The sequence below is a fragment of the Sphaeramia orbicularis genome, chromosome 5 (genome assembly GCF_902148855.1).
Source record: "Sphaeramia orbicularis chromosome 5, fSphaOr1.1, whole genome shotgun sequence".
Classification (NCBI taxonomy): Eukaryota; Metazoa; Chordata; class Actinopteri; order Kurtiformes; family Apogonidae; genus Sphaeramia; species Sphaeramia orbicularis.
The window spans coordinates 33,059,337-33,073,043 of record NC_043961.1 but is presented as its reverse complement, the minus strand read 5'-3'; the positions used below and the strand labels follow the sequence as shown (position 1 = coordinate 33,073,043).

General features: G+C 40.1%; 2 protein-coding genes across 5 annotated transcripts; one reads left to right on the top strand and one right to left on the bottom strand.

The window, feature by feature from the left end:
- Positions 1-1,676: 1,676 nt before the first annotated feature.
- On the top strand, positions 1,677-5,737 carry rdh20 (retinol dehydrogenase 20). Its single transcript, XM_030134737.1, has 5 exons — positions 1,677-2,208; positions 3,161-3,259; positions 3,478-3,623; positions 5,313-5,444; positions 5,533-5,737. The coding sequence occupies exons 1-5, from the start codon at positions 1,756-1,758 to the stop codon at positions 5,651-5,653; spliced, it is 951 nt and encodes a 316-aa protein (XP_029990597.1). The 5' UTR covers positions 1,677-1,755; the 3' UTR covers positions 5,654-5,737.
- A 906-nt stretch (positions 5,738-6,643) lies between these two features.
- stau1 (staufen double-stranded RNA binding protein 1) lies at positions 6,644-13,345 on the bottom strand. Of its 4 annotated transcripts, none has more exons than XM_030134521.1 (15): positions 13,168-13,345; positions 11,399-11,703; positions 10,996-11,117; positions 10,723-10,879; positions 10,456-10,612; positions 10,178-10,349; positions 9,992-10,087; positions 9,615-9,827; positions 9,383-9,526; positions 9,121-9,267; positions 8,923-8,998; positions 8,512-8,828; positions 8,283-8,405; positions 7,779-7,858; positions 6,644-7,438 (listed from the first exon to the last, which is right to left on the bottom strand). In XM_030134521.1, exons 2-15 carry the CDS (start codon positions 11,589-11,591, stop codon positions 7,351-7,353), a joined length of 2,085 nt encoding a protein of 694 aa, XP_029990381.1. In that variant the 5' UTR covers positions 11,592-11,703; positions 13,168-13,345; the 3' UTR covers positions 6,644-7,350. The 4 variants fall into 4 exon arrangements, with proteins under 4 accessions (XP_029990381.1, XP_029990382.1, XP_029990384.1 ...); XM_030134522.1 differs by having other exon boundaries at positions 10,456-10,609; XM_030134524.1 differs by having other exon boundaries at positions 10,735-10,879.
- Positions 13,346-13,707: the final 362 nt, after the last annotated feature.

Sequence of the window (13,707 nt, the reverse complement as noted above, 5' to 3'; positions counted from 1 at the left end):
ATTAACCCAGTTTCATAGAAGCACCCAAAATCCATTCTTGCTGTTTTACAAAGACACAGACCACCTTGAATTAAATGGCTTCCACTGAGCAGCAACCAGTTTAAAGAAAATATTTATTTTTCTGGTGTATATCCAAATGGAGAACTAACAGGTAATGGAACCCACTGGATCGGCATTACTTGATCTACATGCCAGTGCTGAAGTAATACCAGTAGATTAAAAGCTCTCACTTTGATGTGATGTTTGCTGCTTGTGTGTTGCTCAACAGAGTCACGGTGCTGCAAAATACTTGGCAGCATTTAATCCAAACTCACTCTCATAGCCTTGATCTAGTTCTTATATTTTGCATTTAAAAGAAGGGAATATTATCATATTATAAGACAAAAAGGTCAAACAAATAGTTAGTGTTACATAAAGATCAAGTTTACTCCACTTTTTTCTTTGTATCCACTCCTGCCTTTGATCCAAGCAGCTACCGGTCTGCATTCATCTCATGGTGTTAAAAAAACTTGTGCTGGAAGAATAAACTATATCACCATTGTAGAACTTTTTGTTTTCTGAGTGGTCATGAAGTGCATGTTAAAAATCTGCAACTCACAGCATTCACAGCCCGGTGAGTTGGAGGAGATGGAGACAGGTCAACATCTGACGTCCTAAAAGGCAGGACAGTCCACTGGAAAGCACTATGCAATATTTTTGGGAAAAGTTAATAATAAATTATTCATAAAAATAAACCAAAACATGGTCCTTTAAATGCAGCTCACATGCTGGGAAAACAAGGCCAACAGTGTTCACCTAGAAAACAAAAACGTGATATAGAACAAGCAGCCTATGAGTAACTATGCAGAGATTTACACATATGTAATCTCCTTACATTCATAATTATTCAGGCTCTCGCTGCAAGAGGGTAGATGTAGAAGTGATCAAACCTTGTTATTTTAGTGTAAGGAGGTATCAGTGCTGACCTCAGAACCACTACCCAACACTTATATTCTGAATATACCATAATAAAAGCACATATACTATTAACAGGTTGATTCCTGTTCAGACACTAGCATTTCTAATGCTTTTACATAATTGTATCATAACCTTATACATTTCACAAACATAAACAGTGTTTTTCATGTTGATCCTGCTTGTGTGAGTATTGATTCTCAAAGCAACACATTGTTACAGTGTATTGATTAATTTTGATCAATATTAATCAATACAAAGAGTGAGTCATACTGATAATCTCTTCACCACTACATACTGTAGGCCTTTTATCCCCTCATCTGTCCTCACTATTACAGACATACTTGAAGCATACATTGCACTCACAAGCTGTAAATACATACATGCAACAGGAGAGATTTAGTGACATGTTTTATGTTTATTGTCATACATGCACTCCTGAACACAGCGAACTATAATTATCTCACAAAGTCTAAAAGAATCTTTGCCCTCTAATTCTGTCTACAGGTTATTTCGCTCAGTAATGGTGAAAATGCATACATTCTTACAACAAAAGTAGCTTTCTTATGAGCTCAAAGTATTTTCCCTAATCCGAGAAGAGAGTGTTTAAATAAACCCAGGACAGAGGCTGAGAGCCACAGAGGGAGGGAAACACCAGCTTGGCTGTCTGCATCCTCTGCATCACTGTTTAACACGTAGTCAGTAGGAAACACACCTTTACAGAAGTGTTTAGTCTATTCCACTATACAGGCCAACAAGGCATTTTCTCACATTTAGATTAAACAGTAGAAATTAGGTAACATGATCTTTTTAATGGACCTCCAGATGATGATTCTGGATGTGATTTACTTCATCTTGCGCAATTCTGTGCGGATTGTCATGCGCCCTCGTACTAAACCTATCGATGGTGAACTGGTGCTGATCACAGGTGCAGGTGGTGGCCTGGGTCGACTGTTTGCACAGGAGTTCACCAAACAAGGGGCGGAGGTGGTGCTGTGGGACATCAACAGCAGTTCCAATGAGCAGACAGCCAAGCTGGTGCGTGAGATGGGGGGAAAGGCGTCCACATACACAGTGGATGTGACCAACAAGGAAGATGTTTATCGCAATGCAGACCTTGTACGGAAGGACTTGGGCCGGGATGTTACAATACTGGTGAACAACGCTGGAGTGGTGGCTGGAGAACGCATGCTAGACTGTCCAGATGAGATGGTGGAGAGGACCATGAAAGTCAACTGTCATGCTCTGTTCTGGGTGAGAACTCTTAATCCACTGGTCTATAAAACTAATGACATTTCAAACATGACTAGTGCAAATTTTGTAGAATGCCTGTCACTTGTAAATGTTTTGAGGAATTGCTCTTTCACAAAAACACACCTTGTTCTATTTTTGGTTATAGAAGTACATAAGTACTTTGTTGCTATGTACAGTCGTGGAAAAAAATTATTAGACCATCAAACGTCATCAAAAACAATGGTTATGCAATCAAGTACTAACTCCTGTGTGTATCATGGGACTAAAATAGACAGAAAAGAAAACATGGAATGCCTAAAAGCACTGTTTTTGTCAGTACAATGCCATAGATTTTGATGTAAGAACTGAAGTGATTTTGGTTATTGTCAAGAAAACATGGAAAATGGGTAGATATCAGCTCTGAAATTAAACTCTTATCAGCAATTTTTTGTTGTTAACATTATTTTTGTCCAAACAAATGTACCTTTAGTTGTACCAGGCATTAAAATGAACAAGAAACTGAAGAAAACAAGGGTGGTTTAATAATTTTTCCACAACTTTATATAAAGTGAACTCATGGAAGTCTGAAGGTGAAGTAGAAATAAAACTGCAGAGACATAAATTGCTCTGATAGTGTAGTCCACTTTGGTCATCAATTAATGCTTCATTTTAAAGGTCTGTTACACGGTATTGACTCACTTTTCCTATATACAATTGAAACCTTTAAATTCTTAGTGCTTAATCTTCATCATCAGTGATCTACATAGTAGGTTATTGTGCAAGTGTTGCATTAGTAGCTTGATCTCCTTCACTCTGCTCTATAGGAGTCCCACAACAATCCTCTTAATATGAAGCCACTTGTAGCATAAGCTTCCTTTACATTGAGCAACATTTAAGTCACAGGTCATATGAACTTCACAGTGTGTTTCCTCATAGCTGCTGAGGTATTGTTCTGTACATGTGTGTGTTTCAGACAGTGAAGGCCTTCCTTCCCCAGATGAAAGCCCAGGACCATGGACACATTGTGACAATCGCCAGCGTCCTCGGCCTCTTCAGCACAGCTTGTGTTGAGGTGAAGTTAACAGGACAAGGATGTCACTACAGCACTAAGATACAACAGCTTTACTGTTTCTCATACTTTTCTCCACTTACAGCTGCAAATTAAGTGGCTCTTTTAAATGTATATCCTAATCACAGCAGCCTGAGTGACTCACTGACATTTATAGACTCATAATTCATTCATATTACAAGCCATTGTGTGGTTTTTTTTCTTTTTTATATTGGCTTTAGGATTACTGTGCCAGTAAGTTTGCTGCAGTGGGTTTCCATGAGTCTTTGGCCCATGAGCTGCTGGCTGAGCAGGTTGAAGGTGTGAAGACTACTCTGGTGTGTCCGTATATCGTGGATACAGGCATGTTTGAAGGCTGCAAAATCCGGTATGTTCTACATCTGAATGCTTGCATTTCATTTGTGTCACAAAATAACATTGTTGGATGCAGTCGTTTCATCATCTTCTCAACGACCAGCGTCCCCTCCCCATTTCGCCATTTTAAACTTACAGGCGCCAACAGTCCCATAGCAGTGCATTCATTGTTTTTGTAAATTGTAAAATCTGCCCGATCAAAGATGCCTGGGACACACTGCTGCATTAAAAACTGTTCCAGTTACTCCAGTGATTGACACAGCAGATGTAGAAACCCGGGGGTATGTTATTTTGGGTTTCTGACTAGTTTAATACATTTACACTTACCCACACACTAACCAGACCATCACTAAACTAGAATCCAACCCCAGTCACTTCACAGATGGAACAAGAATGTAGAGAGGAAACAAAAACATAAAAGATGCTTTCTATTGACTATAAAACAATGATACTAGTATTTCACCATTACTACCCCCTTGAATACAACACATAAACATTGAACTATCCACGGGCTGGCCTTTGACAGCACCACAGTGTTTTCACAGTCATCAGGCTTGTACATCTCCAAACCTTGAACCAGCCACAGCAAAACTGTCCATATCTGTCAAAGGACTTAAAGCTTTTGAATTCTTCCACTGTGTAGTAACTTATGCCGAAAACAAGATAGTTAAGTAACTGCATGTAGGTACAGGGTGGCAGAGTCCAGATCCCTGCACCAGTCGAACACCAGTAGCTCGTAGTGGTCTATATCCTTCATATCTCTGATCTTCTCCAAATACCTGTGCTTAGCAGTGGTGTTGAGCTTCTCCAGATAGGGACCCCCTCCTTTTGCCGCCGCCTTATCCATTTTTTTCCTTAAATGTTAAACAGCTCTTTCCTGCACGTCTGAACTATGCTGCTGCCCATAGCAACCGATCATTTGTAAGTTCAAAATGGCACAGCCTCCCAGATATGTCACATGGTATGACGTATGTCTTCATTCCTAATTTTAATGCTAATAACGGATTCTGTTCATAGTTAAATCATAAAGTGCGCTGTAAGGGGGATTTTAAGGGCTCATGACTGACAGGGGCCCTAAAAAATAGTACATTAGTAAATTTTAAAGAAAATTATTAACCTATCACTATAAAAGGATGTTTGCTTCACAAGGCACTAATAAACACACAGTATTTGCTCTTTGGATTAGTTTTGTTTTTCGTAAATAAATAAATAAATAATCTAGTTAGCCTCTGTGTCTCCCTCCTCTTTATTTCATAATATGGTTTGGTCCAGGTGCCAGAGCTTCTAGCTTGCATATTTCCATCCAAAACCTAAAACTATATTTTATTTGTATTTGTAAAAATATATACCTTTATATATACTTCATATATACCTTTGTAAAATCTAATACTGGAAAAAATCATTAAAAATTTTTATTAAACTGTAAGATGGCTTGCACCTTTCTCATCAATGATCCATGCCTGCAGAGTGTTATATTTCTAAGGTTTTATTTAGGGAATGGAAGTGATCTTTTTTTTCATGGGGTCCTGAATCCCTGGCGACACCCCTGTGCATCATCCCCTACATTTGCTGCAGCTTCCACTCAGACTATACAAATTCAGCTCAGGGACAGGCAGGTGTTCTGTCAAACCGGCTGCATGTTTTTTTAAGCAGGCTGTAATTCCTTAGTGACATATCGTTTGCCCTTTGGTGCCCCTAATAGGGAGGAAGTAGAACTGTTTCTGCCACCACTGGAGCCCCAGTACTGTGTGGAACAAGCCATGAACGCCATCCTGATAGACCAGCCACTAGTGTGCATCCCCCGCCTTACATACCTGCCTTTCCTTTTCAGAGCGTGAGTACAATTGCACACCCTCACTCTATATTAAAGTCTAGAAGTGACTGGAAAACAGCTGATTTTTCTTATTTTTGTGTTTATTCAGGTTGTTGCCATGGGAATCCAATGTAGTTGCTTATCGTTTCATGGGGTCTGACAAGTGCATGTACCCCTTCATTGACACAATGAAGAAACAGGCATCCAATGCTCTCATAAAGGTCGAATAGTTATACTCAAGTTCAACGAAGCAACTTCAGGAATACCAACCTATAAATTTTAATCAAGTGTCATTCAAAAGGGTTTAATGTATATGAAAAAAAACACTGCTTATGTTGTGAGCTCCAGCCAGGATTTCAATTACATGAGGAAGGAAAAACAAGTCAGACTCATGGGACTTCAGATTTTCAGGGTGACCATTCTGAAATACCAGATGACGCCTCAGCCAAGCCGTCATCGGTGCTATTAAACATTTCAGAAATGCTCAGATGAAGTTTAAAGACCCGTAGAAATGTCGTCACCATCTTCAACATTAATTGAATCCTTGTCTGGCCTAAATGGGAATGAAGATGTCTTTAATATTGTGTCTACCAATGCCATGCTGTATTATGTTTACATAAAATAAAATGATTTTAGCAACTTTGAGCTGTTCTTTGTGTGGTAATGCCCTTACATTGTGAAAGCACTTTGAGTAAAATCCACAGGGCGAGCGTATTGCAAAAAAATAGTTTATGACAATTTTTTTGTTTTAGTAGTATTTCCCCCATTTGAGTCTTGGAGTTTGAGTTTGGTCAATACTTTCTCCCTCGGTCTTAGAGATTATTACATCAGATGCTAATGTAATTCATAACATGTCAACACTGAACACATTTTTGTGAAAGAGCAGAGGTGATAATAGTGACACATTTTAGTAGAAAATAAGTATTATACCTTGCACAATTAATGGCACTGGAGTAAAATCAAATCATATATTTAACTTAACATTCACATTGTGTTACACTAATCAGTTTTCACAATTTACGTTTTTTCAGTCACATCATTATAACATACAGGGCAAATCTGGTGAAAATAACTGTTCAGGTGCATAGTAAAATAAACTGCATGTCAAAATATCAGGATTTTGGATTTAAATGCATCACACTGAAATCATAATGGTCCACAAAGCTAAACCTTTTCATGTTATGGCATTAGCAGATGAAGACAAAGACAACAACACGAGCCTCTGTTTTGTGCCTAACAGCACTGACATTTTATTACCATGTGAGGAGAGAGAAGGGAGGCTGACATTAGGGAGGCAAAGGGAGTGTCAGGGAGACTGATGCAACAGGGACACGGCCCTGCTGCACACAGCAGAGACAACATTAAATCACAAACTACATTTAGTCACAGAATCTTCCCAGACCTACATGGTAATGCAGATAACACTTGACTTGTGGTTGTTGATATAAAGCACTCTAGGAAAATCAACAAAGGTCCGCAAGCTGCACCCTAGGCAAAGATGTGGTAGAATCGCTAACAAGATCTTTTTTTTTTTTTTAAATTGACTATCTCAGCGTGGGATAAAACATAAAACACTTAAAAACAGGAATTAGCAGGTCTCACAGAGAGGTTCTAGGCAAAACAAGAGTTCACAGTTCGCTTCATTTATTTTCACCAAGTAGAAGACCGACTCATTGACTAGGATGCAGCAACTTTTTCTACAAAGCAACATACAAATAAATAATGCGTACAATTAAACAACATCAAGGAGAAGAAACTGTTTTTCTATCAATCTTGTTTAACTGTGGACATTTTGGAACAACTAATATGAAAAGTGATGATTCAGAACTTACAGCACCCAAAGCTTCCTGTAGCCGTCTAAAAATGGACTAAGAACACAGTGTCGAAGTTTTCTCTAGTGCTTTTACAGACAACCAAACCTGATCATCTAAACAGTGCCATCCAAGGTGTGTGCCAATGTGCTTGAGTTAGCCTGTTTAACTTGCAAGTCACCTTCAATTTCCTGCTTCCCACACCTAATAGAAAAGAAGTAAAAAAAATTATCAGCTCCTATTATTACTAGTCAAAGGCTGCATTGATATAATCTGAAATCATCTGTGTTTAACATGCACACAATTGAACACATCTTCTGAGTATGTGCAGCATTCTGGGGTGAAAAGGCATCTGGCTTTGGTCTCTAAGCAACAGCTCTATCAAAGTATAGTGTTATTTGAGCTAAGAAAAAGGGGTTGTTTTTCTCAAGTATGTACTTGGGTAATTGGTTAAGAGCCTGCTCAGGGACGCTGACTAAATCTGTTATATAAGTAATAAACCCTGTAAAAACACAGTTTAAAGAAAACAGACAGGAAAACTTACCCAGAGACTGGTCCATTTCCTGTTCTTTCGTTTGACTGTTGGTCCAACTCTGAGAGCATCTTCAATATATTCAGTGCAGCCTGTAGTGGTAAAAAAAAAAAATGGATGCAGCGGCTAATCACTGGAATAGACTTGACAAAGTAATTCACCCCGTATGAGCTCATAAAGGGTTAATGCTTTGGAGAAATGAATATTAACTCTGAAGGCTCTTTCTTCCTGAAGGAATAAAAGGAAAATGAACTATGCAGTCAATTTGACTGTGGCCTTGTTCTATAAAAAGGTAGTGCTACTGAAAACACAGGCAGCGCCTCCATTTCATACACTTAAAAGGGAACAAAATGAATGTGCATAAATCCCAACAGTCTGTATAAAGCCCTCCTACTTTGACAATACAGCGGTTTTATTTCACTAATTACAAATAAACAAAATGAAATTTTGTCTTCTTTCACTTTAACTGAAAGTGACTTTTTTCTATGTGTATTTGCTACCGTTGTGATCACTCACCATATCATGACAGGACTCTACATCTTTCCCAATCCCATGACTAATTAGTGGAGGCTGGGAGGAGCAGTTTATCAGTGACACAAACTCGTTCTTATTGTTCTTGGGAAAATCTTTGTACTCCACCTGAAAGCACATTAAACAGTTAAATCCTTTGTTATGTCTTAGTGTATGTAACACCACATAACATCCAGTTTAAAAGCACACAAATGTGTAGCATGCTGCTTGTTACCTGAAGGCCCTGCACGGATGCAAGATAGCCGAGCTGTTCCGAGGGCCTGGTGAGGGGTCCATGCGGCAGGTGGTTCAGGTTATTTTTGTTTTTCAAGATAGTTTCAGCAGTCAAGGATGTACCTGCATAAAGCAGCTCATTGGCAATCATGGCAGTGACTGTGGCCTTGCCTGGGTTAGGCATGGCTCTGTAGTCTTTGGCCTGGGGACCCTGACAGACCCCGACTGCTTGAGCCACCTCAGGCACCATAGGCAGGATACCTGCAGGCAGCTGCTGGTGGCTCAGATAAGGCAGACGGAAGTCCTCCTCCTTAGAACCTTCCAGAGAAAAGCAGGTTTGTAATATTTTACACATACATTTTAGAGATGAAGTCATCGAGAATTTTACTGCAGCATTTATGAGTATACCAACCCAAAGCCACTTCTTCTACAGAGCCAGGTTCAAAGAAGGTCACTTTGCGCCCATCACCAGGTTTTTTCACTGGGGTCTGTTCAAAACATAGTGAAAACAATATTTTTTCATACAAAAATGATACGTATCATATCGTAAGATATGATACTTTCTGCTATTTAAATAAGACTTCAATGCTGCACAAAGGTAATACAGTGCCTTCTCATCTGTTTTGAGTGCCGGTTTGGGAGGCTGAGGTTGAGGCACTTTATATCCCAAAAGTTCAAGCATTTTCTCAGCAGCATTTCGCTTGGCCACCTTCTTACTGGGTCCCATTCCTTCTGCAGACTGGCCACACACTGTCACCTGTCCCAAAAACACAAACAAATCGAACTGAATTAGTGAGAAAATAGACTGCAAAGGCTGAGGACACAGAAATGCGAGTTATTCTATCAGTATGCCTCAGGTGCTGCTGATTCACCTGCATCACAAACTCCCTTCTCCGAGGAAGACCTCTCTCTGTAACCATGCTGTACTCGGGCTCCTTCTCTTTCTTGGCCTGTTGGATCTGAGCCAGGCGACTGATGGGATTCATACCCTGGCCATACTCTGGGCTGGTCTGCAGCTGTTGGCAGGACAGGTTAATCATCATTTGATGAAGAGTCATTAAGTCTGGATTGATTATCCTCACAGCAGTTCATTAGTTAGATTACCTTGATGATGGATTTAGTTTTCTTTTTAATGCGTGGCAGTGTCTTTTCAACACTGGGTATATGGGGCAGCCTCTTCAGCTCTCCCAGAACAGCTGCTGCTGCCAGCTTCTTAGCAATCTTTTTACTCTTTCCTTCACCCTCTCCAGTGAACTCCCCGACTGTGACACGCACTACAAAACTCTTCATGTGGGGAGGGCCTTCCTCCTTTAAAACCTTAAAAAAAACAAAAACAAAACATGGGTGCTTTTTCAGAATAAGCACAGATGTAATATATTCACAATGGATAGAAAACTGGACAGTGGCATGCATCCTGCATTGCAGTTACATACAACAATAGTAAAAAAAACAAAACAAAAAAAAAAACAACATAAAATTACCTCAAAGTTGACCGGTAAGTTACGTTTAAGTGCAATTTCAAACACTTGACTAATTTCTGATTTGTTGAGGTTTTCCTCCTCAGGCTCTCCATTCATCTGCCAAAAGCAGAGATTAGAAATGAGTTAGTGTAGGACTGTGCAAATCTGTGTTTTCAAATTTTATTTCATGGTCACTTCTTTTCTCACCACTGGCAACTGTTGGAGCATTGGTTCCTTCTGCAGCACTTTCAGGGCCTTGGCAGCAGCATCATGTTTTGCTAACTGCCGTGTGCGTCCTTTTCCAATGAATTGCTGGCCTCCGATGGATAGCTCCATGTGGTATATAACTGGTCCCACAGGAGGAAATGGGTAGTAGTACCTAGACACAGAGTAATGTGTACTGATAGATACTTCATCCAACTCAACAACTGACATTCCCACAATCTATTTACTATTGTAACCAGGAGAAAAGATCGAGAGCTCACTGTTGCATAGAGCGCTGGTAAGGCCCTGGAGCCCGGACATTGTAGTTGAAGTTTGGAGGTCTCATCCCTGGATATGGGTCGATGGGTTTATACACTGGCTTTTTACCAAGCTTCATACATAGTGCATTGAGCTCCATGGTATGTGTCATACAGTCTGCTGAGCCCAAAACAAACAAAGATCACAAATGAATAAAGTCTTACTCTTTTCATTACAGCACTTAATACCAGTATAAGAAGACTGTCACAGAACTGGTGGGAATAGCCCACCTGGGGTCTTGCCTGTATTACGTGGGGTCCTCGCGGTGGGTTTAGGAAGTGTTGTTTCAGCGAGGGCAGATGCAGCAGCGGAATGCTGGGCTTTCTTTATGCTGGTCCCCTCTGCCTCCCAGTGCTGATCTCCCAGCGTGAGTCTTACTGAGAAAATCTGTGGAAGCAGCCCATAAACTTAAAAAAATATTCTTTATAAATAGAATTAATGTACGACACAACAGCACTGACAGAATGATAAATGTTTAGCTGTACAAGTCAGTATCAAAGTACCTTTGAGTGAGCTGGCCCTTGCTCACAAAGCAGCTTATACTCAGGTTGGATCTTGTTAAAACGGGCTAACTCATTCACCAAACACATGGGGGTCTTCTCTTTAGGGTTTGCCATGTTAGATACTGTATCAAAACAAAATGAGGTCTCAAATGCTCAAAATTAAGCAAAATATCAAATCAAACACAACATGTTGTTCCTACTCACACAGTACATACACCTATGACTTGACAACGCAGAGCATTACAGTAACAAATAGAGATGCTTTTGTGGTAAATGAGAAGATACAACAAATATATGTAAAAATTAAACTTATTATGTTAGTAACTTGTCAAATGGATACTGCACATTCAAAATTATAAAATTAATACCTATATTAAAACCTGTACAAATGAATGAATCAAACCTGTGGTGGTATTGTAGGGAGTCGCTGAGCCTGCAGGGAGAGCGGAGCTCCTGATGGGCTGGCTGGCACTCTCTGAGGGCAGGGTGCCTGAGGCACAGGGGATGCTATAGCCAGGCTGTGGCTGCCCCATTGGCAGTGGGGCAGAAACAGCAGGCATGGGACTAGTAGGGCACTGAAACTGGAGCTGGGACATCCTTGTTGTTCTATCTTAGACAAGATTAAACTGAGACCAAGACACTAACTTTACAGTGTAGTGGTGAATGGGAGGAACTGTTGATTGAGGAGGTCTGACTAACAAGTTCTGCCTGAAATACAAGAAGAAGTGATAAGAAACTGAGTTCTGGCACATTTACATCCAAAAGAACAAGATTACATGGACATTAAAACAATAATATAGTCACGGAAAAGGAAATGAGACAGACAAGTTGTCCACATATTAGATGGCTGACTCAGAACAAATTCACACAAAATGTCATGCATACTGTTCACCTAACCTTGTGTTTGGCTTGTGCAAGTATACCTATACACTAACACAAAGCAGATGCTTGGATGTACTGTGCAGCATAGATAACAATAGACTAAAAGGTATGTGTATTATAAATAGCATATGTATACATCCATGTTATGTGCCTTGCACAAACATAAGTGATATTGAAGGGACTCAGATACGACCGTACCTGCCTTACCAGTCTTCTCTGTCACCCTAAGGCAGGGGTCTCAAACTCCGATCCTCGAGGGCCGGTATCCTCCATGTTTTAGATGTGTCCCTCTTCCAGCACACCTGACGGTCGTTATCAGGCTTCTGCAGAGCTTGATGGCAGGCTTATCATTTGAATCAGGTGTGTTGGAAGAGGGATACATCTAAAACATGCAGGATACCGGCCCTCGAGGATCTGAGTTTGAGACCCCTGCCCTAAGGTAACAATGACAACCCACTATCACCACTGTACAACAAGATGGGTGGGACTAATGCATTTCTGGGTGACGTGATGACAACATTCTTGAATGAACCAAAATGAATGCCTCATCAATAATGTTGGCTGCTAATTGGATATAAATCAGCTGTGCAGCACATGAAGTACAAATCTGACACGTTTGATTTGAGGTGCACTTCTCTGATGGGAGGTGTCTCCGCAAGAGCATTTACCAATGTTCAATAAAACACTAAAATCTGCACACACTGATGTCGATCGGTACTTACAAGCACAGATTACGAGTACAAGATAATTAAAAGATTAAGCCTCAATTAAAAGTAAAAATATGCTTATATAGCAAGACCAATCGGCAAGCTAACAGCTAAGCTAGCTTAAAATATATGCATTTGACTGAGTGCAAGCATGCATTGTCGCATTGAAAAACTTTAAGCTTTCCAGTTAAATTCGCCATCTTTGATAAAATACCAAAATTAAACACAATTCCATCAGTGGAACGAGTTGTTAGAGACATCAGGCCACCGAGGGGCGAAATGTTAAAAGAGCCTTTGCAGAAGTCCACGTTAGCCAACTTGCCCATTAGCTAGAGGCAGGTATGCACATAAAGGGACCCTCTGCCAAAACCAGTTTAACACTGAAATGACCACAACAATTGTGTGTCCACAAAGATGTCTTATGAACCTTAATACGGACAGTAGCCGACACTGGCTTTTCGTCCGTTTAGGTAGCAGAGGTAAGATTTTTCATTTCAGTTAATACAAATCTGGAGGCAGCCGGTGGACGTGCTAGCTAGCTAAACCTGACCCCCGACTAGTCTGTGCATAAAATTAACCTTACCTCGTCGTTCCTTTCGTTCAACTCTTGGTTACTCCATAAGACACATTGATTTAGTATGCTTTGCTTTTGTTGACAGCCAGTTTTAACAGTCGGTCTGTGATATTTTTATATCAAAATGCGGGCGCCGAGGAGGTGGACATAGGGAAGACAGGGCAAACACTAAAGAGAATGGCCCTATCTCCGCTCTGTCATCAGGAAGTGACGTCGACAAAAAGGAAACACTTTCAAAATAAAGTACATTTCGCAGGAGAGTGAGGTTTTCATTTGTTTGGCAAAGAGAAGGCAAAATTACGGCGTAGTCATGGTCGCTGGTGATACATCTTCCTGTAGTTCCACAATAAACCACGCATCATACTTCCTCCTTATTAACATAACTGATATTGCTTAGTTCAACCACCATGGTAACAATGGCTGTAATTCTACTGTTTCTATTACTATTATTATTCTCATTATTATTAATAACTGATTTAATCATTTTAAGTTAGAAGTGTTTAAGTCATCCCAGGTTCCACCTCTTTAATTTTATAGGTTTGTCCCAAA